A 22,402-nucleotide genomic window follows, 5' to 3' on the forward strand; every position below is an offset into this window, starting at 1 on the left:
TATAATTCAGATCTTGGATACTTTCAACAAGAATGTCTGTAATGACATACTGAAGTCATCCACACCTGAGCCATGGTGGAATGACAGTCTGGATCCCAGTTATACAAATAAAAATGAGAGTTTTACTGTTTGTATCCAAAATACTTAATTTTTTCCATCTTGTTGGGGGGATGTTTTTATATTCTTTACCCATTTTTGTTCTTCTGTTCATTCACATATATTTTTTTTAAATTTAGGAAGTAGAAAAATACAGAACAGAATATAACAAACTTCGATATGAACATACTTTCCTCAAATCAGAGTTTGAGCATCAGAGAGAAGAGCATGCCCGTATTTTAGAAGAGAATAAATTAAAATATGAATCTGAGGTAATTCATAGCATAAGAAAAGTATTTTAATTTTATTGAATTTTGAAGTTTTACCTTTAAAAATAGCTTTGAATCCAATGATACCAGAAATATTACAATTCATGACTTTGGAATTTTGTTAACTCTCAAAGGAACAGGAAACCCCCTCCCCCCCCCAGCATATTCAGCTTACTGTATGATTCGGTACATGTTTACTCAGAAATGAGTCATGCTTTTTACAGCACATACACATCTTGAAATATTTAAATGGATTGTTATGTTTTGTTTTATTCCTTTGTTACTGCTGTTGATAACAAAGTGAAAGTATAAAATATTTTGATATAAAAATGCATTGATGTTTCCTGGCTGAAAATCTGTCTTAAATAAGACAAAGATTATCTTATATTCAGTGTCAGAAGGAGGCTGACAAAATAGAGTAGTGTTTTCATTTTGGAACCAAAATATTTAGCAATTTTAAAGAGTTCATTAATGTCTCAGGGCTTATCAATTTAATTGGTTTTGTTTCTGATCAGTTGGTTTAACAATATAGTATGTATGGCCTGACTGAATTGGAGTGCTTACACATTGCTTTGTGTGTGATAGATTTTCACTCCTTTAATCCATGGAATGGGTATCCCAAATGTGACTTTTATTCTCCTCCCCCCACTGTCTGCCTTCACTCTCTGTATACCATGTAGGCTAGTCATCCTTTCGAGTTTGAATGCCTTGCATGGTTGGATGGGAGGATAAGCATGGATGGATCTCAAATTCCGGCTTGCATTTCCTGAATTGATGCAAATTGGGAGAAGGACTGCATTGAGCCCCGTGGCATTTCTCCATACTTGAGCACTGTGATCAGTCTCCAGCTGGACTGGATCCATATTTTTTTTTTATGTTCAACTGCTTACAGATAGCAAGACTGGATAAAGATAAAGAAGAATTGCGTAATCAGCTCCTTAGTGTTGATCCTACAAGAGATAACAAACGTGTGGAATCTCTACTAAGAGAGAAGACGCAGCTGCTACAGAAACTAAAAGGATTAGAAGCTGAAGTAGCAGAAATTAGAGCCCAGAGAGAGAATTCTGGTATTCAAGCAGACAATGTTCAGAGATTGCAGGCACGTCAGCTATCTGAGATGCAAGGAACGATAAGAACCCTTGAGGTAAGAAATTATGTCCTCAGGGCATAAGAAAAGAATGCATGTCTCTCTGTGTGAATATGAATGAACTGGCCATAGACCTGAACTCACATAAGCCATTGGTTCATACTTCACTTTCTCTTTTTAAAGCTTTCTCAGTTTTCCTGCAATTACACATAAATTTAGTTCCCAACAAAGCGGTACTGAAAATGTACCTTTGCTAATTATTTAGAAGATTTGTTTAATCATAATATTGACAGTAATCTTATAGTATAGAATTATGTTAATAAGATTATTAATACATATGATTTAAATTAAAGTGAGATAATTTTCCAATACTCTGATAAACAAACATGTTTCTTGAAATAATATAAATATATATCTTACTTTGTATCATAATGTATAAAGTTGTAGGAATTCTACAAGAGAGATCAGCAGTAATATATTATAGTGCTGTTTAGACTAGTGCAAGGAAAAATAATATCTAAGGATAATACAAGAGAACAAAAATGACTTCCCATACTTTCCCCCCTTTCCTTTCTCCTTCCAGTAGCACTGACTGCTCTGGTTTCCTTTTTACTTCAGAATATTTACAGCAAGAGTAGGCAGTATGTGGCCTTCCAAATGTTGTTGACTAACACTCTCATCAACCCTAGCCAGCATAGGATGATAAATGCCCCAACCCTAAACAAAGAAGCAAACAAACAAAAAACAGGCAGCTAAAGGGATACAAGTTGCCTAATCTAAGCAAGTGGGTTACCTAAGTGTGTAGAAACTTCTTTTTGGGTGGCCTTGAAGTGATTCCCAACTGATAGGAACTCAACCATACAAATTTGCTTTTGGAAGAGCAAGTTGGCGTTGACCCATATATCAACACATCTATAGGAGTTATGATTCTGTTCAGAGTACCAAAGAGGGGGGAACAGAAACTTTGATATCCCATTCAGATATAGCAGGTAGAATGAGAGGTACAGGAGGGAAAAGGGACACAAGGAGTCCTTCTTCTGTTGTGCTGTATGCATAGCAATCAGAGGCAAAAGGATGGGAAACTGAGGCAGGATACAAACCGCCATATAGTACGTATTGTATACGTACTAGGGTTAGGAAGGGGCGGTGCTTCCGCACCCCCCTAACCCTAGTACGTATACAATACGTACAAGATGGCGGCGCCCCTTCCACATGGGCGCTGCCATCTTTACGTACTGGACGCATAGTGTCCAGACGTGTCGCGGTGCCTATGACGTCGCGAATGCGCCAGCGGCACCTCGCGACGTCATAGAGGCGCCGCAAAAAGAAGCTCCAAAATGGAGCTTCTTTTTTGCTCTGCGCGGGAGCCGCGCGGTTTGACTGCTGCAGCTCCTGCACAGAGCGAATGGCGCCGGCGTGGGAACGCCGCAAAGCGGCGGTTTGTATCCCACCCGAGCCATCACTAAATAGTGCAGTGAATGTGTTTTATTTAAAACCTCACTATGGCCTGTTACAGACTGCCAAAATAAAGCTGCTGTGGGTCTCTTTGGAGGTATGCTGTTTAAATGATGCATGCATCCTAAGAATCCGGAAGCTGCACCAAAGCTGCACTCCAGTGCTTAGAAATGGAGTGTGGCTTTGGCACAACCTCCGGACTCTTATGACCCATGCATTATTTAAATAGCATACCTCCAAAGAGACCCGAAGCAGCTTTATTTTGGCAGTCTGTAACAGGCCTAAATATCTCTGCATGAGTATACCTTCAACTTCTGACTTTGTGCTAGTTAACTTATTATTATTATTATTATTATTATTATTAAAGTTTATTTCTAAAGCGCTGTAATTATACACAGCGCTGTACAAAGTTGGTAAAATTAAAGAGTATATAAAAGCCTGCCCAAGGCGTACAACTTACGACAACATCATGAATTTCATAGGTGTTTCTTAGGAGATAAATACTCAGAAGTGGTTTCCCATTCCTTCCTCTGAAAGAATAGCCTACAGCACCTTGTATTTGATGATGGTTTTCCTTCCAAGTACTAACCAGGGCTGACCTTGCTTAGCTTCCAAGATCAGATGGGAGCTAATTAGGCAGACTGTATACTTCCTTAATACTTTTCTTATGTACATGTAATAAGATCTTGGGTTGAGCAGGCTAGTTCCTTTCTCCATATCCCTTCTTATAAAGAGTGGGCTATTTTCAGCTGTTTCATCCCAATACTGTGTGGCCGCATTTGGACATTATGTTAGAACCTAGTTTAGCAGATTTGAACAAACCTGAACAGGCTTTGGATTAATGTCCTTCCCCATTTTCTCTTCCAGTGAGACTGGGAGAAGGGGATCAGAAATGTTGGTTTTTCATTTTCACCTTTTTGTCATTTCTTGTATTAAACCATCTTTTATACACTAGTATCAGTTCTTACCTCAGACATAACTAATAACTATGATTAGTTGACAGAGGAAGCAACATTTCTGCTCTTAGTTCTGTGGGGGAGGAGGGAGAATTTGAACCTAGGAATTACGTACTAAGTACGAAATAATAACTTAATACCGCATAGCACAATAGTATCCAAAATGTATAAAGCAGTGATACCTTTATGGGGTCAACCAAAATGCACAATATACATGTTGCAAGAACTGGCTTCATCAGGCAAAGGTGTTAAAAATAATAAAGGGGGAAAAACCCTATGATTTTAGTCAAAGGTGTGCATTTTGTCAAGTTGTTGTTCTCAGCTCAGATGGTATGGAGAGATGGTATTGTGGGCACATATGGGTACATGTTGTACCGCACTTTGAGCCTTTGGGAGAGGCGGGAAAGAAATAACAAAAATATTATTATTTTTACTGGGAAACAGAGCATTTCAAAGTTCAGGAAATAAAATTCAAATTCCATTAGCAACACAAAAAGATATTCCCTTTGAGATTCAGTTTGTCTCCATCTTTTGTGAGGCTACAGGTTTGTTAAGCAGGGAACATTGCATTTCTCAGGATGCCTCTGTGCTTTTGCAGGAAAGCTTTACATGCTGTTTAGGTAAAACACAGAGAGACATACACCTTTCCAAAAAACTTTTCAATCTAAATTGTATTAATGGGAAATCTTACGATCTGATCGTACCAAAAATCTCCAACCAGATTTAACTCTAAAAAGGAAATCTAAAAGATACCTATTACAAGAACATATTGATATCAATCCTTTTGTGCTAAACAGAATTTGGATTACAGTTCAAAAGGCATTTCTCAAGCAATATAAAATCCCCTTTCTTAATTTTTAAGGCAGAAAAACAATCTGTTAAGTTGCTTCTTGAGCGTGTTGAAAAGGAACTGCAGATGAGCAATGAGCAAAATACACTCTTAACAGGCAAGCTGCATAAAGCTGAACGAGAGATCAATGCCTTGACTACTAAAGTAAGTTTTTTATGATGTCTAGACCATATTTTCAGAGATTTTGCAGGAAACATTATTGCTAATTGTATTTTTGGAACAAACTATATTCTGTTCTTTCCTTTTATCTTTTCATTATTTAGTATTTGAAAAGCCATATTTGTACTTTCCTTTGAGTTTTCTTGAAAACATGCCAACCAATTTGTTCTTTTGATTTCTTTCCTGAAGAATGACACCCACAAGTTATAGTTAATAGTTGTTTTTATTATGAGTAAGATAAACTGCCTTGGGCTGTGTCATAGTCATGGGTTGTTAATTCCTGGATTGTGTAAAGGGTTTCTGGACTGTCCCAATTGTGACAGCAGATGATAGCAAGATAGGGCATGGATTCCATATCTATGCCGTTTCAAGGTAATGCTAAAAGAATAACAATATTGGTACCACTTGCACTCCCCTGCAGAGGATGCTCATAATTTGTGTGCCAGAAAGGCTTCTTGTCTTTTTGACATGTAATGAGCCCAAGGTCTTTAAAGAAGAGACATCTCTGACTGTCTTAAATAATGAACAGGATAGTAAATGGAGAGTTGCTCCTACAGATGTTTGGATCACAAGCCAGTTAGAGCTTTAAAGGGGAGCACCAGTATCTCGAATTGGGCTCAGAAACAAATAGGCAGCCATTGTTATATGGTAATGCCTGGCTGCCCATTTGTTTCTGAGCCCAAGTCGAGAAGCTGATACTTACCTTTAACTAGCTTGTGACCAAACATGTTACAGTGGGCCCTCGGTATCAGCGGGGGGATCTATTCTAGATCGCCCTGTGGATATCAAATCCACAGATGCTCACGTCCCATTATCCTCTTCCTCCTCTTCCTTGCCCCCGCTTCCTCTTCTCCCCTCGCTGCCACTCTTCCTTCTCATCCTCTTCCCCCCTCTACCTCCACTGCTGCTACCTCACTTCTCCTCTTCCTTCCTTCCTCCTTCTCCCTCTCCTCCCCCCCACTGTCGCCACCTCTTCCTCTACCTCTTTCTTCCTCCTCCTCTTTGCTGCCCCCCCCCCCCAATGTGGGCTTGCTGTCCGTCGATGTTTAAATCTGCAGATGACAAGTCTGCGGATATGGAGTGGACTGTATATGCCTTATATGAATCTGCCTGGCTGTTGTAATTGGCATGTTCTATGCTATCTAAAAAAAAAGGTGAAGAAATTTACCAAATCTGCCCATTTTAATTTGAGAATGTGATTGGTATTTCTTCCCACCTCCATCCCAGCATGGCCTTTACTTAAAGAGAAACAACCTCAAAATTACTTTATCTTTTTTGTGCAACCAAAACCTAATCAGAGTACTTTAGTGAGAAATGACAGGGTTGTAAATGATTTATTTATTAAACTAATTTCAGATGTAGCTACTTCTTTAAAAAGAAACATCCAAAGTGCAACAGTGGTTACTTAATCAAAATCTGTCCTTCTAAACTTTTTGCAGTTTTCACATGCTAGCAGGTTGTGATTACATTTGACTTTGCAAATGGGATACAAGAGCTTTTCTCTAGCTACTTAGTTCTCACCAACCCTGTAATTACTGTACTGGAAAAGCCTAAACTACATAGTGTTTCAGTTCAGGCAATAATTATCCTTAGTGTTTTGATTTTTCTTTGAAAAGCAGTGGGGTTTTTTAATGAAACAGGCAGATCATTGCATTTAGTTTTAGACTATGTTGGATTTGTAAGGCAACATTTATTTTCCAAAGTTAGCAGAGTGACAAAAGAAGATAGATGGTAGCAGTAACTGCCAAATACTGGGCTGATGTTTTAATAGTGTAGTTAAGACTAGCATTTTTCTAGCATAAACACTTGGGTTGTTGAAGTGACAGATTGTCTTGCAGAATGTGTAAACAGAACCGTAGGGAACCACGCAAACTGGGTACATCTGTTTAATTAAAGCTGGTGGGCTGAAACTGTCACTAGTTTGGATGCTAAAGCTAACTGAATACAGTCAGACAGCTCCAGTGAACATGATTTTTATATAAAATTGGCCTGCTCTTGCGTGCATATATATGAATGAGTGTGCAAGCAAACCCTGTTTCAAATAGGAAGTTCTACATACAATGTAGCACTTTGTGCAGCATGGGATGACATGTGGTCCTCTCAGGGCCACATGTATCTTAAATCTTGGTTAATGGTGCTTTTAATTTGTATTAGTTGCACACTTGTACAGTGGAAACTGGGCCTGTTCTCATTCATTAACATTTGCTTTAAACGTACCTATGGATTTTCAAAGTATATTTATGCAGAGTCAGTATGGGGATCACATACATATGTCTGATTGGGGGACTGCTCCCAGCAAAATAGGACAATGATTTTGAGAATCCTACCTCTAAAAGAAAGTGGAAGGTATTCCTAAACATCTAAATTTGTTTTCTGTAGGTTGAAGAACTTAGGCATTCACACAAGTTAGAAGTAACAAACATCAAGTTGGAATCAGCAAGAGCTAGGAGTGAGATAGAAAGAGAAAAGAACAAGATTCAAAGTGAAATGGATGGTAACAATTTATTCCTTGATGTTTTGTTAAAGATGCCAGTTAAAAACATTGAATTTCAACTAATAGTAACAATAAGTATGATCCAGTAAAGTGCTGCTATGCAGCAATTGTATCTGGTGAAAGAAGTTGTTACTGGTTTTGTCAATATAGTCTCACGACACCCAGCTCTATGTTCATAAAGGCAAACATAATGGGGAGGGTCAGATGATATCAGCAGTTATTCCTGAATTTAGGAGAAACTTCTAGATAACTGAATGTAGGAGAAACTTCTAATGTTTGAATACTTCCTGTGTTACACTCTGGTGTGGTCTTTTTCTAGGGTATGAGGCATATAACAGCATTTTAGCACGAGTGTAGTTGAGTATTTCCTCTTTGCAACTATCATCACAAGAATATGTGACAATACTTCACCAATGAGAATCAAAATGTTATAAGTATCTGCAATATTATTTATACTTATAGGAATCTACAAATATATGAACATATGTGAATAATTTCAGGACTGATGTGTCTAAGTGTTTTTACCCCTTATGTATATAATACAGCCCAGTCTAAGTTAAAGCAATTTAACTCATACTTTCCCCTCAGGTAATTAGGCTGCATTCATAGGCAAAAATTACTTGACAGTATACATCACTGAATACTTTTGATATATAATTAAAGTGTTAGGTTCTTAATATTGCCTGAATTGAATTCTAGACTTATTAACTTGAATACAGGTAGTGTATTCCCTTGTCAGGAATTCTGAAATCCAAAATACTCCAAAATCATTCACAAGGGTGGCTGAGAGAGTGATACCTTTGCTTCCTTATGGTGCATTGTACACAAACTTTTGTTTCATGCACGGTATTATTTAAAATACTGTATGTATAAAATTATCTTAAGGCTATATGTATAAGGCAGTGATGGCGAACCTATGGTATGCGTGCCAGAGGTGGCACTCAGAGCCCTCTCTGTGGGCACATGTGCCATTGTCCCAGCACAGAGTTTGCCAGGGTTTGTTACTAGAAAGCCAGAGGGACATGGCACTTTGCAATAAATAAGTGGGGTCTGGGTTGCAGTTTGGGCACTTGGCCTCAAAAAGGTTCACCATCACTGGTATAAGGTGTATATGAAAGAAATTAATTTCATGTTTAGACTTGGGTCCCATTTCCATTAGGTAAAGGCAAAATACAAATAATAATAATAATAAACCAAAATCCAAAACACTTCTAGTTACAAGCATTTTTGATAAGGGAATCTCAGCTTATACCTACTAATGGTCATGAGAATCCTCTAAAGCTGTTTTGAAATAAATAGCTGAAAAAGACCAGCCAAAGGTGAGCTTTAGAGTAGACAATAAAGTATGGGGTATATAGTGAGCCTTATGTTTTGTTTTCTCAATTTATACCTAAGGATTTTCAGTTATTTTACATACGCAATATAATTATGAATCCTGGATAGTTACTTTTAAAATATATATATACAGAATTACGTTCAGATAATGAAATACTTAAGACAACACTTGAGCGGCACAAAGTCCTATTAACAGAAAAGGATCGTGAATTAATACGCAAAGTACAAGCTGCAAAAGAAGAAGAATTCCAGAAACTTGCCTTGTTACAGGAGGAAAAGTAAGTACATTCTTTCCCTTCTTGCTCAGAAATCATAGAATTCTAAGACAATGGTCCAAAACACACTGCAGAAATAATCCAGTTTGAGACCTCTTTAACTGCCCTGGTTCAGTGCTAGAAAATCTGGGGAACTGTAGTTTATTTTGACACCAGATCTCTCTGACAGAAAAGGTTAAATGTCCTGTAAAACTACAGTTCCCAGAATTCCCTAGCATTGAGCCAGGGCAGTTAAAGTGGTCACAAACTAAATTATTTCTGCAGTGTGTTTTGTCACCCAAGCTGATCAGGTGCTCTTTCAGTACAGGAGAAAGATAACGTCAGCCTTCTTTATCCACACATTCTCCATCCATGGATTCAACCAACAATGATTTGAAAATATTCACAAACCCCCCCCCCCCATTTTATGTAAGAGACACCATATTACTATGCCTTTATATATAGTGGGACTTGAGTATCAATGGATTTTGATAACCATGGGGGCTCCGGGAACCAAACTCCAGTGGATACTGAGGGTCCCACTATATACATGCTTTAGTGTGCTGCTGGTAGGGGGTGGGTGGGTGGGTGAGCTATAAAATATTTGCATGATATCAGTATGGTTCACAGTTTGAACACTTATTTCAGGTTAGAACTTGAGACTAAATTGGCGGAACTAGAGAAAGTAAAAGTAGAGCAAGATGCTCAGAGACAATCAGAAAAGGACCAATATGTAGAGAAGCTATCCACTATGCAGTTGGCAGAGGAGTCTACCAAAAGGGAGATCCAGAATCTTAGGTAATGTATTTTAATTGTATTTAAGAATACACTTCTTCTTTTTATAAATGTTTATTCTTAAAAAAAAGTTGAGCAAAAGATACAAGTGTGTATTTAATTAAAAATATATATTTTTCAGCCTTTTCTGTTCCAATTCAACTAGCTTTCTACATCTGTTTGTAGTACAGAGGTACAGTAATACGTAAACTCAGAGCCTTTGGTAAGCTGGCTTATGCACTATAAGGTATTATGAAACTGATATTAAACCACTTTATCACATTTTCCATTATATTTTATTAAATTTGAGAAAAGTGTGGCTAGCTATCCAACCTGATCTGAAACAAATTTCCATTTCATGGTATTCCATTCTGATCTGGTTCCCTAGCATTGCCCCTGCCTTTTCCTTCAACTTTGTCCCTAGTTTCAACCTGTGAAAAAATTATGTTAAAAGCTTTAAGATCTTGTTGCCAACTTTATTATTTACTTACTTGCTTACTTATTTAACTCAAATGTATATATCCTGCCCTCTGTCTAAACACCCGAGGGATGCATGCAATAAAATAATCTTTTGCTTTTTTTTTCAATAAATAAACTCGATGATCATTTAATATATTCTGTCCCATGTTCACATCCATCTACTGCCACATTTTCAGCTAATAGTAAATCAGATGAGCAAGTCATAGGGTATATAAGGGATAGATCAAATAAAAGAAGAGGCTGGAAAATCAAACCTATCTGCAATTTTTAATGACTTTTTAATATATTCATTTTATACTTGTGACATACATGTCTTTCTGTCTTGTACTTTGTATCTCATATACAAGATAATTACATGCCACTTCCACCATAGCTGCCAGATCCACAATATATATGTCTTGGGTTTTTTTGCTTATGTAATAATTGCTTTATTGACCATGTCACCTTTTGTTTGTCCCCTGAATTAGAACTAGCTGGGATATTTCCACATATGGACCCTTTGTAAGCCCACTTGCTAGATGTTCAAGGACAGGCAGAATTCATTAGCTCATCATCCATTATTAAAATATTCCATTGCATTCTATGTAGAATCTTATGCTGAATTAATCTTTAAGTTAAAGCTATAATTCTGGAGTGGGAACTGTTAGAGGGGAGGGCCCTGTATTCTCCTCCTTAGGAGAATATCACCCACACCAAACATCCTCACAAAAAAAGTTCAAATTGTTTTGCCCTCATGTGTCCCTACGGGGTGTAGAGGCCATTTTCCTTAGGCCATTTAGTCCCAGAAAAGTCTTTTCCCCCCTTTCCTTCTTATTTTAAAATAAAGCCTGCTTTCAGTCTCAGGAGCCAAAAATACAACAAAAATCCTCTACAGCTTCTAGAAGCCATTTGGAAGCAAAAAATGGCAAACCCCTGCTGTAAAGGCTGATTTACTATTGGACAAAGCCTCCTTCCATTAGAATCATAGAATCGTAGAGTTGGAAGAGACCACAAGGGCCATCCAGTCCAACCTCCTGCCATGCAGGAACTCTCAGTCAAAGCATCCCCAACAGATGGCCATCCAGGTTAAAGACCTCCAAGGAAGGAGACTCTACAACACACCGAGGAAGTGTGTTCCACTGTCGAACAGCCCTTACTGTCAGGAAGTTCCTCCAATGTTGAGGTGGAATCTCTTTTCCTGTAGCTTGCATCCATTGCTCCGGGTCCTAATCTCTGGAGCAGCAGAAAACAAGCTTGTTCCCTCCTCAATATGACATCCCTTCAAATATTTAAACAGAGCTATCATATCACCTCTTAACCTTCTCTTCTCCAGGCTAAATATCCCCAGCTCCCTAAGTCATTCCTCATAGGACATGGTTTCCAGACCCTTCACCATTTTAGTTGCCCTCCTTTGGACACGCTGCAGTTTCTCAACATCCTTTTCAAATTGTGGTGCCCAGAACTGGACACAATATACCAAGTGGGGCCTGACCAAAACAGACTATAGTGGCACTATTACTTCTCTTGATTTAGACACTACTATTGATGCAGCCTAAAATCACATTGGCTTTTTTTGCTGCTGCATTGCACTGTTGACTCATGTTCAACTTGTGGTCTACTTGGACTCCTAGATAATAATAATACTACTACTGATAATAATAATTTGTTTTATTTATATACCGCTATTCCAAAGATCATAGCGGTGAACAGCAAGTATGCTAATTAGCAAGTAAGCTAATTTGCCCCCAACAGTCTGGGTACTCATTTTAGCGACCTCGGAAGGATGCAAGCCTGAGTTGAGCTTGGGCCCTTTTGCTGGTCTTGAACTCGCAAGCTTGTGGTTTTGAGTGAATGGCTGCAGTACAGGCATTTAACCACTGCGCCACCAGGGCTCCATCCCTTTCACACGTAGTCTCATTCAGCCAGGTGTCCTCTATCCTATATCTGTGCATTTCATTTTTCTGCCCTAAGTACAGTACCTTACATTTCTCCATGTTGAATTTCATTTTGTTAGCTTTGGCCCAGCTTTTTAGTGTTGGACACTTATTCAGTTTGTTAATACACTCTGTATGAGGTACTGTATCAATTTAGTTTGATTTCAATTTTATAGAAAAGTTTTAAATTTCAATGCTGTCTTGATTTGTAGACTAAAGCTTCAACAGCAAGCTTCAAATGTTGAGGAGCTAGAAAGAGAGAGAAGTGAAAATACAGATCTAAAGCAGGTAATGATTTGGAGTCGTGGTCTTTCATTTTCTCAAGATAATTTGTTAGATCATGCTGTGCTGAGTTGCAGCAGCTTATATTGAAACCAGTAGATGCAATATGTACAATTTTATTGGCTTTTTTAAATGCTGGGCTTATCAGTTTTGAATGTGCTTTTCAGGAATCAAAGAAGAGCTCGTTTGTGTCTGGTTGGCCAAAATGGTTCTGGGAAGATTACAGTTAGGAATAGAAAGACAGTTTTCCTCCTGAGTTGTTTATCAGCAACAAGTGATGAAGAATATTCTGCCTGTGAAGACAGAAACCTTTTTAGTTACCATGAGAAATAGTTGTTGAGTTGTCCTCTTCTCTTTAGCCCTATTCAGGAGTTCCCTCTAAAACATTCCCCCTTTGCATAAGTGGAAAGAGCAGGAAGAGAGGATTTACTTATATTTTAGTAAGTAAATAAGTTTTCTGGCCTACCCTACCCTTCAGTGGTGTTGTCCTGCAGTTGGGCATGATTCTGTGTAGCAGGATTCTGGATTCAGTGATGAGCATTCCCCACTGTCCTGGGCTTGGTTCTGCGTGTGTTTACCCTCAATATGTGAAGGGCTGTGGGGCACAAACTTGTGAGAGCATGAGAACAGGATCTTTGTATACTTATGCTTACTTTGAACCTTGTAGAGTTTCCCTTTTTTCTATTAAGGCACTGACTGTTGACATATTGGCTGTGCACTTGTTCAGACATGTCTGTCCACCTTGAAATCTGACATGATGAAAACAGTTTCTGCATATGCAGTCTCAACTTGATAAAGAGACTCTTGAGCCTCATAAAGCCATTAAATCACTTTTGTGAAATATATTTGTTTTCCAGCGCATCCATGACTTGCAGCTCCAAGTGGCTTCACTTTCACAGTCAGAGAATGACTTGGCAGATTCCAATCAGAAACTCAAGGAACTTCTGGAGAGATTAAAACATGAATGTCGGATTGCACGAAGTCAAGCAGAAAGGGCTCAATTAGATTCAGAGAAGTAAGATTTCCTCCTTAATATTCTATTATTATTATTATTATTATTATTATTAAAATTTATAAATAAATTCCCATACATTTTCTATGTGATGGTAGATCTAAAATACATATTAAGTGTGATTCAGTTTGTTACTTGAAAGTACTGAAAATAATTTTTTTATTTGGTACATGTTCTAGCAGAATTATGAAATGATAATTTAATAACTAGTTTCTCTAGTTTTGTAATGTAGTTCTCTAATTTTTGAACTAGGAAAGCACATTACTCTGTCCTTTTAATGTGTAATTTGTACTATAATGTACTATAACATTAATCCTGATTAAAAATATCCTACTTCCTCATTTTTCTACACAGACATATTCCTGTTGGAACGTCTAGCGATTACTTGCATGTGTATCGGGGGAAAACATGACTCATACTTGCAAAATATTACTTATTGCCTCTTATATAGTATTTGTTTATCTATCTAGCATATTTTTACTCTGCCTTTACACTTGAATAGCTCCCAAAATAGTTTAAAATAGGAACAAAGTAATTTGTGGTTTAAGATATTCAAGTAAAAACTGGTTGCAAAACAAAATATGATGGCTGCCCTGCTGACTTCGAGGGGTGTAAGGGACATGACCTGTGCACATTGGATCTTTGCAGCCAAACATATTGGGCAGTTATCTTGTTTTTCCACCTGTCTACAAGGCAGATGTTAGAATAAAAGTCCCCCCCCCCCTCAGACCCGTCAACTTTTTTGCTGTTCTTGCTGAATCAGAGGTGAGCTAAACTGGAAGTAATTGTTGCTGCTTCCTAGGATATCTTTCTCCTAGGATAATGTTGGGAACAATTGGTATGAGAGGGAATCAGAAGATGATCTGGAACATGAGGGACAGTGTGAGGAAACCTGATTTTCTAGCTCTCTTCTGATAAATTTTGTTTTTCTGGCTTCTCTTCTATTGTGAACAAAATCGTCCTTGAACAAAATCATAATTCATATTCAGCTGTGAGTCATTAAGTGGTCTATATAAATGTGTGGCTCAGCAGCTCTTAGTCATCACTTTCAGGATGATAGCTTGATTAAGTATTTATACTAAGCACTTAAGTATCTTTGACAAGATTTTATTTCTGGTAGTTTTTTTTAATGCCTTTATTGGTGTTTTTTTTTAAAAGGAAACCTGGATAGTGCTTTGTAAGATGCAGTATTTGATGCAGTAGTATATACACAGTCCATATTTGCATACAGCCAGTTTTAACTATGGGATGGGTCACATAGGTAGTGTTTCACTTGGGTATTCGTAAATCACTTAGAGTGATTTATAATCAAAAGGTATATGCATATGATTCCTTGGAACTTCTTCATTTAATCTTGATGTGTGTGTGTGTGTGTGTGTGTGTGTGTGTGTGTATTCTACATGGATAGAATCACTGTACAGTTGGCCCTCAGTGTCTGCAGATGGCAAGCTCGTGTTGCCCCCAATGGCGGTGCATATATATGGCTGTGCAGCCATTAGGGACAGCCCCCATAGTCCCATGGCAGGATGTGCACGCACTGCCACAGGACAACGAGGTATCCCTAATGGCAGTGCGGCCGCATGCATGTGCCGCCATTGGGGGCAACAGAATTTGAGCATCCATGGATTTTGGTATCTCTGAAAGGGAGGGGGGTCGTCTGGAACGGATCCCTCCGCAGATACTGAGGGTTGATTGTATTTGCCACAGAATTAACTTTTGGTGGAGAGATGTCACAGAATTAACTTGGTGACGCATTATTTATGTTTTAGCACATTACTGTAGGAGAAGAACGAAAAATGTGTTAAAAATGTGTGTCACTTTAATTAGATTACATGTCTGGATATTTTATATTTGCTGCTAGTGTTGAAAGGTTTTGAGGATGCTCTCTGATGAATCCCCTCATAACCCCTGTAACTGATAATAATGATAGCAGTTGCTTCCCTTCTCTCAGTTGAGTTACTGAGTAAGTGGTGGCAGCAGTAAGGAACATGTCAGAACCTGTGGCCTTGGAATGTGTCTAGAGATGCTCAAACCTGAGGTTGATTTTGTTTGCTGCATGGGATACAATATTTGTCTGCTAACGTGGCTGAGCTGGAATCTCTTGTTACCCAAAAGAGTACAGCTTTCATTTTATACTTGTGGTTTTAATTCATGCTTGGTCTCATAGGCCTACACTCAGCTCTGAGTTCCAATTGGATTAGACCCATTAAGTCAGTGGGAAATTGGTGAGTCAACAAGTCTCATATGAATAGACTGACATGTTTTACTTTAACATGAGATAAGCTGGCTTCTTCATTGTTTGGGTATTTTGGGCTTACTGGAGCCTTTAATAAATTCCTTTTCTAATGGCATCAATGTTTGCCACAACCAGGGCTGTGGAGTCAGAATTGCAGAGTCTAAGTTGGAAGCAATTTTGGGTGGAGTCACAGTCAATAGAAATGTCTTGACACTGACTCCAGCTTCAAAATAACAACTTAAAATATTAAATGCCTAGTTTGCGGCATATTTACTGTAATAGGAATTTAGGAAAGTTTTCTTGTTCAGACATTTTAATCAAATAAATATGTTTTATGCTCTATTAGTCTACCAGTAAGTAGTCTGGTGATTCACATCATGGTGATGAAATGCCTTTTGCTACCATTTCACTACAGTAAATTTGTTATTACTAATTAATATATTTTTTATATTTATGAAGGAATCAGTCAGAGTTGGGCAGTAAAAAAAACAGGAGTCAGAGACAAAGGTTTAATGTGCCAACTCCACAACCTTGCCCCAAACACAAATTGTTGGTTGATATTAATACTTGAAATTTTATGCTTAAGAGAGTGCTGTTCCCATTGTTCAACACTTTTGCTTAGAAACTATAAGTTACTCTTTCAGACTGTCTGGGCTTCCTCCAACTATTTAAAGCTTACTTATAGCTTAGGTGGGAAGTAAAGTTGATGATATTACCTGTGGTGATTAACTGTATACAGTTTCCCTAGTATGTTGACATGATTTCCAAGGCAACCGTTGCTTCTTTTTCCTTTAGACATTTGGAAGACAAGCGTGTAGAATGGTTAGAAGAAAAACATAAATTGATTCAACGTATTGCAGAAATGGAAGAAAAATATAACCAGACAAAAGAAAAATTGCACAGAGCAGCAATTGCGCAGAAAAAAGTATGTGACTCATAACTTATTCAAAGGAAGCTTTTCATTTTGTGCTATCTGAATTATGCTTTCACCTAAGGGATGGGTGTTTTCAGTGGGTCTGTGATCCATTTGGTCCTGTCTGAGACTCAGAATGCTGCAGTGCACCACTGCTGTAATTTTGATACTTAGCAGTATCAAAATTACAGTAAGAGCAGTAAGAGAAGTGCTTCCACAGGGGTATGTTTCCACTTACAAACAAAGCATGTGTGTGTGTGTGGGGGGGGGGGGGGATATACTTTGTTTAAACAAAAATAGCACTTTCAAAATGAAACCCCACTTTTCTACTGACCACAGTACCAAATTTAGTGGCAAAGTTTACTGCCCTGGGGAGAAACAGAAATGGTTAAGGGGCACATGCTGTGTGTGGGCCATTTGTGGTTTGCTTCCATTCTACACCATGATCTTAACTGCAGCCAACAGAATACGCTTTATCACAGAAATGAAATACTAATTACCCGTTACTAGTACAGCTTAATAATTAAGAGAGAGGCTGTGCAAGAATCAAAAAACAGTATGAACCAAATCATTACCTTCAAATGTAATGTTTTTGAGGGGAAAAAACCTGCTACACATTAAAATGATTCATTTAAACTGCTCAAATAAATTCAGAATTAAGTTATTTCCTATATTTTGTAAATTACCAGCTACTTTCATGTCCTCTCCTGCATATCAAAGAAATGAATGAAACATTTTAAAGAAAGGAAAGCTTTCTCCAGTTATTTGGTAGCATTATAGGCATTGTTGATGTGAATTGCCCAAAACATGCATTCTCTGTTCCAAGCACATATTTTTCAGTAGTGACCCCCCACGAAAATGGAGATTTGCGTATGTTCGAGCCCCACAGGCCTGAATGGGGCGCATGCCTATGAGTGCACACAATGCGCATGCCACGGGGGTGCACCCCATTGACAATAATAGAGGTCGCCCCCTCTGTGAATATCCATTTTTAGTGAATGTGTATGAAAAAATAATAATACTCTGTTTGGGGTATCATATTAAGCCAAGGGGGATGAGTTACCACTGCAAAAGACACTGCACAAATTAATTTCACTTGTGAGTTTTGCAATGTATCTTGATTTTTTTCTATAGTCAAGAAGCTGATTTGTTCAGTATTGTTTCAAGCTGGGCTGATATTAATAAAATGAAATTTGAGACAAATGCAAAATTATACATTTAGATTACAAAAAACCCCAAATGCACAGGTATAGGATGAGGAGTACTTAGCAGTACTACATGTGAAAAGGATCTTGGGATTGCTGTTCATAAATTGAAAATTAGACAACAGTGTGCTACTGCAGCAAACAAGGCAAATGCTACCTTAGCCTGCATTAATAGAGGCATAGTTTCCAAGTGAGGGGAAGCAATCATCCCAGTATATTCTGTGCAAGCTGGCCCTAATCTGGAGTACTGTATTTAGTTCTGGGATATTTAAAAAGGATATTGATAGGTTGATGTGGGTTCAGAGAAGGGCAACAAAGAAAAAGAGAACAAAATGTATGAAGAGAAGCTGAAAGAGTTGGGCATGTTCAGTTTGGTGAAGAGAAGACTGTTGCAAGGAGGTGGGTGCAGGCTTATTCCCTGCTGCTTCAGAGTTCTAATGGTTTTAGGTTACAAGACGGCAGGTTTCAATTGAACATTGAAAGGAACTTCTTGACAGTTCAGCAATGGAACCATTTCCCTAGAGAAGTGGTGGGGTCTCCTTCTCTGGATCACTTCAAACAGATCCTAGACATGCTGAGGATGTTCTAGGTGGAAATCCTGCATTGAGCAACAGGTTGGATCTGATGGCTCCAAATCAGTGAATCTTTGATTTTATGATCCTTCATGCTTCTGTGTTGAGTACATGTGGTTGAATTTGGGGGGTTAAAATGCTGTTAGAGCAAATGGAGAAGACAATAAAATTTTGCACAGGAGTCAAATCGGTGTTTCTCTAAGTATATATATGTGCTGTATTATTAACAGAGAAAGACACTTAATGACAATAAGCAGAAGAAATTGCTGAAAAAGATAGAGCTCTTAGAAGCCAAGACAGAAGAACTGGAAACTGAAAACCAGGTGTTAAACAGGTATATGTAGTTATTTTCTGTTTCAGAAATACAATTACTGTCAATATTTTTGAAAGTTAGTATCATTTCCTAAATAATTTGTTGCCCCATTTACTGGTCTTGGTAGCTTTTGCTTGTTTGATGAAACCAATATTCCATTCTAAAATGTTTTGGTGGAATTTTCCCTGAAATATCTCTTTTATTGGTTATTTTAGGCAGAATGTTCCTTTTGAAGAACATATTCGTCTTCAGAAAAGACTAAAGGATTTGCAGCGGAGACATAATGAATTCCGCAGATTAATACTGTTTCCCAGCATTCCAGTGCTGAATCCTGTCAATCTGTTATCATCAACTTTGATTCCTGGACCAGAGGCACCAATTTCCCTTCTGCAAGTAGGTGACCAGTGAATCGACATTACAAAATATACAGTTTCATGTTGGCAAATCACAATATAGATAGTCTTGCAGTAGCAGAGCATTAAAATCTTAGTTAATATGTTTCTGAAAAATACAGATAAGAGAATGTATACAAAAGAATCTACGAAGTAATTATTGAAATGGAACGGAAAAAGAATTGCAGACCTCTTTTTATTCTTTTAATAAGTGACGGATTTTAATACTGTAATAGTTTGATTCGATTTTAATGTTCTTTTTTGTATGTATTTCATTGCATTTTTTTAAATTGAAAGGCACTTTCAGTCCCAATTTTGGAAATACCAGGATGATGATATTATTATTATTATTATTATTATTATTATTATTATTATTATTATTATTTCCTTATGCTGAGACCTTATTATACTGATCTTTGGATACCAGTCTGATTAGTTAACACCTTAGAATTCTATATTCCTTTAGTGAGTCCTTAGGTGGAGTTTAGGTTATCTTTTGGTGTTAAGCTATATGGAAATCTCTATAGCTGGAGTACCTTGTGTGGTAGTACAATATACCAGTAATCTGTAGCCCACAATACATTTCATATATTTGCTTGTGCTGCAGATTGTGCCCTGGGAATCAAATAACGTCTTCTTTATTCCGCCTGCCTCAATAGCAGAATTTTTGAAATCCAGGAAGATAAAAAGCAACAAGATTGCTTTTTCCATAGTTGATAAATCTATAATATAATTTGCAATGAAAATATTAGTTCTAATGTATATCTACAAACATTTAATGTAATGAATTCTTTCCTCCTTTGGTTCAAGGAGGAACAGCATCAAAGAGAGGTTTCCTTGCTACGCAGGCGTCTGGAAGAACTAGAAACCACACAGAGAAAGCAGTTGCAAGAGTTTGCTTCCTCTACTGACCGTGCTCGGTCAGTAATGAGTAATGATACTAACTCCGACAGAAATAAGCTTGTTGAAGAATATGAGCTCCCATCTGGGGATGCCAAATAAAAATTAAAGACTCGGTGTCTAAGATATTTTCATCCTTTGTCAAACATGCTCACACATGGAAGTGCCTAAATATATATTTTAATCATTTTGTATTCTTTTTAATAAAAATTTTTTTAAGAAATAGCAGATATCATTCAAGTAAAATTACTGTTTTGGGAAAACATTTTATAGTTTTATATTCTAAAAGATAATCATGTTGCACAGAAAGCTTTTTCTAACAAGACCATTCCTGAGCCTTAAGAAAAGACTGGCTGTTTGGAGAAATCCGTTTTCCATTTCTTCTCAGTCCTTCATCAATACAGGGACTTTGAGGCTGCCATCATACAGTTAGAAATACTAAAACAATTGGAAACCACCATATGTGGCTACTTGAATTTCAACATTTGATTACAAAGGCAGTGAAATTGCATAATGGCAAGCCATATCATTATATTTGCAAAGAACTTTATTATTTGCACTTTAAATCAATACTATGGGGTATCAAGAGAAAAAGGAATATTTGCTTTTACCTTTACAAAGATAACAGTCTATGTATGTGGTGCAAAACCTTTTCATTTGTGAAGTGATCAAATATATTATATTTTTGTAAAATCTGCTTCCTTGTGTGTTTCATTGAACTACGGCAATAGCAAGGGAAAGCACTAGTGGGAATGCCTGGATTTTTCTTTATGTCTGGCTTGAATTTGATTGCTATAGTAATAATTTACAAAATTATTTTCTTTTCCTTGGTTCTATTTTTGTGCAAGCATATCAGTGTGCTTATAGTAACCTCAACCTTTTTACCATGGAGAAACCTTTGAAATAATTTTAAAGTCTCAGTTAACTCCTTCATTTCTAGCTCAAACATGTTTTTTTAAAAAATAATGTTCTCTGCTGACACATTCCAGGGACCCCTGGTTGAAATGCCTTTGCAAAGAGTGGGCATACCACTTTTAAACATGTTGGACATCAGAGTTTTATGTCGAGCACTTACTACCAAAATTCACAACAAACAACTGAATAGGAAATTGTTTATTACCTTTGAATTTGTGTTAGGTATTTTCTCCTAAAACTAATAATCTGTGCTTAATATTGCAGTAGTAGTCTTTGGGATAGAAGAGGTGGCTGATATCTTAAAAGATTTGGATGATTAATAAATTTTTTGGCCATAATGACTGCCAGTAAAAGTAGCATTTACATGTAAAAAGAGAAGAGAGAGTTAAGTCCACTTTGTTTTATAAGGGGCTTTCCTAATCACTAGGCTTTGGGAAGAAGGGTTTTGACTGAGACAATCACCGTTGCTTCCTCATCCTTTGGTCTTTACGTGGAATGAAAAGGGGTTTCTTTTTAAGTATCTTGTTTTTCTTTTCTCTCAGTTAACACCTAAAGATAAGAGTAATTTGATATGGTTTCATCTGCAAATTGTCACAAATATTGCACTTCACTGTTTCCTCCGGGTTATGCAGCACACTGTAAATATCAAACCAATCATAGATCATTTTGCATTATTGCAGCGACACCCATATTACTTTCTTTGTAAGCTAAAGGAGGTTAATTGGAATGAGCCATTCAGAAAGTCTTAGTCAAACAATTTTGTTGGTTTAAAAAAGGGGTTATTTTATTTGCCTATTATATATAAAATGCTTACATTATTAATGATCACTATCCATCCTCTCCAGGGACCTGTAATTATTGGGCTGTGACTACTTGTTGGGAAGTTTGTTAGTCTTGTTATAAGGTTCCTAACACATGGTCTCCTCATATGAAATGATGGTGCCACTTTTGTTTATACCAAAGATGGGGAAAGCATGGCTACTAGGCTACAGACAGGTCGTAAAATTGCTCTGAAGCCCTCTCACATCTTTTTTAAATGGACAATTTATTTAGCCTCCAACCTATGTCTTAACAACACTTCAGAATATGGTGATTTGATCCCAAGATTCCCACATATCTGCAAAAGTAGGGGGAAAGACCCTTACTCAGTTGAAAACAAAAACAGAAGTGATACAGCATCATTGGATGCACTGGTGCAGTCCCAGGGTGGGGTGCAGGGATGAAAAATGGCTACTGCCTCCTTTGCAGTTGCCCACCCTTGGTTTAGAGACTATCAGAGTGTCTCAGAGATTACACAGATGAATTACTCAGACTCTTCTGTTCATTATACATTTATTGTAATTTTGCCGTCTCAGATTACTAAAGGAACTGCCCTTGTACTTTCTTCAGAAGAGACAATTTTGCCACATTACACATTTAATCACCAACTTTTCCAGAAGAAAGATAGAAGGGAAAAACACCAGTATTTTTAAAATACATATTAACAAATCTCTCCAGTTTTTTGGTGTATATTTACAAAGGCTTTTTTTACAAACCATAG

The 22,402-nt window shown here is 37.4% G+C and overlaps 1 protein-coding gene across 7 annotated transcripts in view; it reads left to right on the top strand.

Moving 5' to 3' along the window:
* CEP83 (centrosomal protein 83) overlaps window positions 1–20,644 on the top strand; it is a 31,734-nt gene extending 11,090 nt beyond the window's left edge. For 6 of the 7 annotated variants that reach the window (XM_089523957.1, XM_089523956.1, XM_089523959.1 and 3 more), the window contains 12 exons: window positions 237–368; window positions 1,258–1,509; window positions 4,726–4,857; window positions 7,252–7,366; window positions 8,835–8,979; window positions 9,604–9,753; window positions 12,335–12,410; window positions 13,262–13,419; window positions 16,448–16,577; window positions 18,573–18,676; window positions 18,871–19,048; window positions 19,858–20,644. In XM_089523957.1, coding sequence (XP_089380083.1) covers window positions 237–368; window positions 1,258–1,509; window positions 4,726–4,857; window positions 7,252–7,366; window positions 8,835–8,979; window positions 9,604–9,753; window positions 12,335–12,410; window positions 13,262–13,419; window positions 16,448–16,577; window positions 18,573–18,676; window positions 18,871–19,048; window positions 19,858–20,049 — 1,764 coding nt within the window. In that variant the 3' untranslated portion in view covers window positions 20,050–20,644. The remainder of the gene's footprint in view (window positions 1–236; window positions 369–1,257; window positions 1,510–4,725; window positions 4,858–7,251; window positions 7,367–8,834; window positions 8,980–9,603; window positions 9,754–12,334; window positions 12,411–13,261; window positions 13,420–16,447; window positions 16,578–18,572; window positions 18,677–18,870; window positions 19,049–19,857) is intronic. The other variant, XM_089523963.1, reaches the window with a different exon arrangement.
* Window positions 20,645–22,402: the final 1,758 nt, after the last annotated feature.

This window comes from Sceloporus occidentalis, unplaced genomic scaffold (genome assembly GCF_023333645.1).
Source record: "Sceloporus occidentalis isolate IW3139 unplaced genomic scaffold, rSceOcc1.0.p SCAF_5, whole genome shotgun sequence".
Taxonomy (NCBI): Eukaryota; Metazoa; Chordata; class Lepidosauria; order Squamata; family Phrynosomatidae; genus Sceloporus; species Sceloporus occidentalis.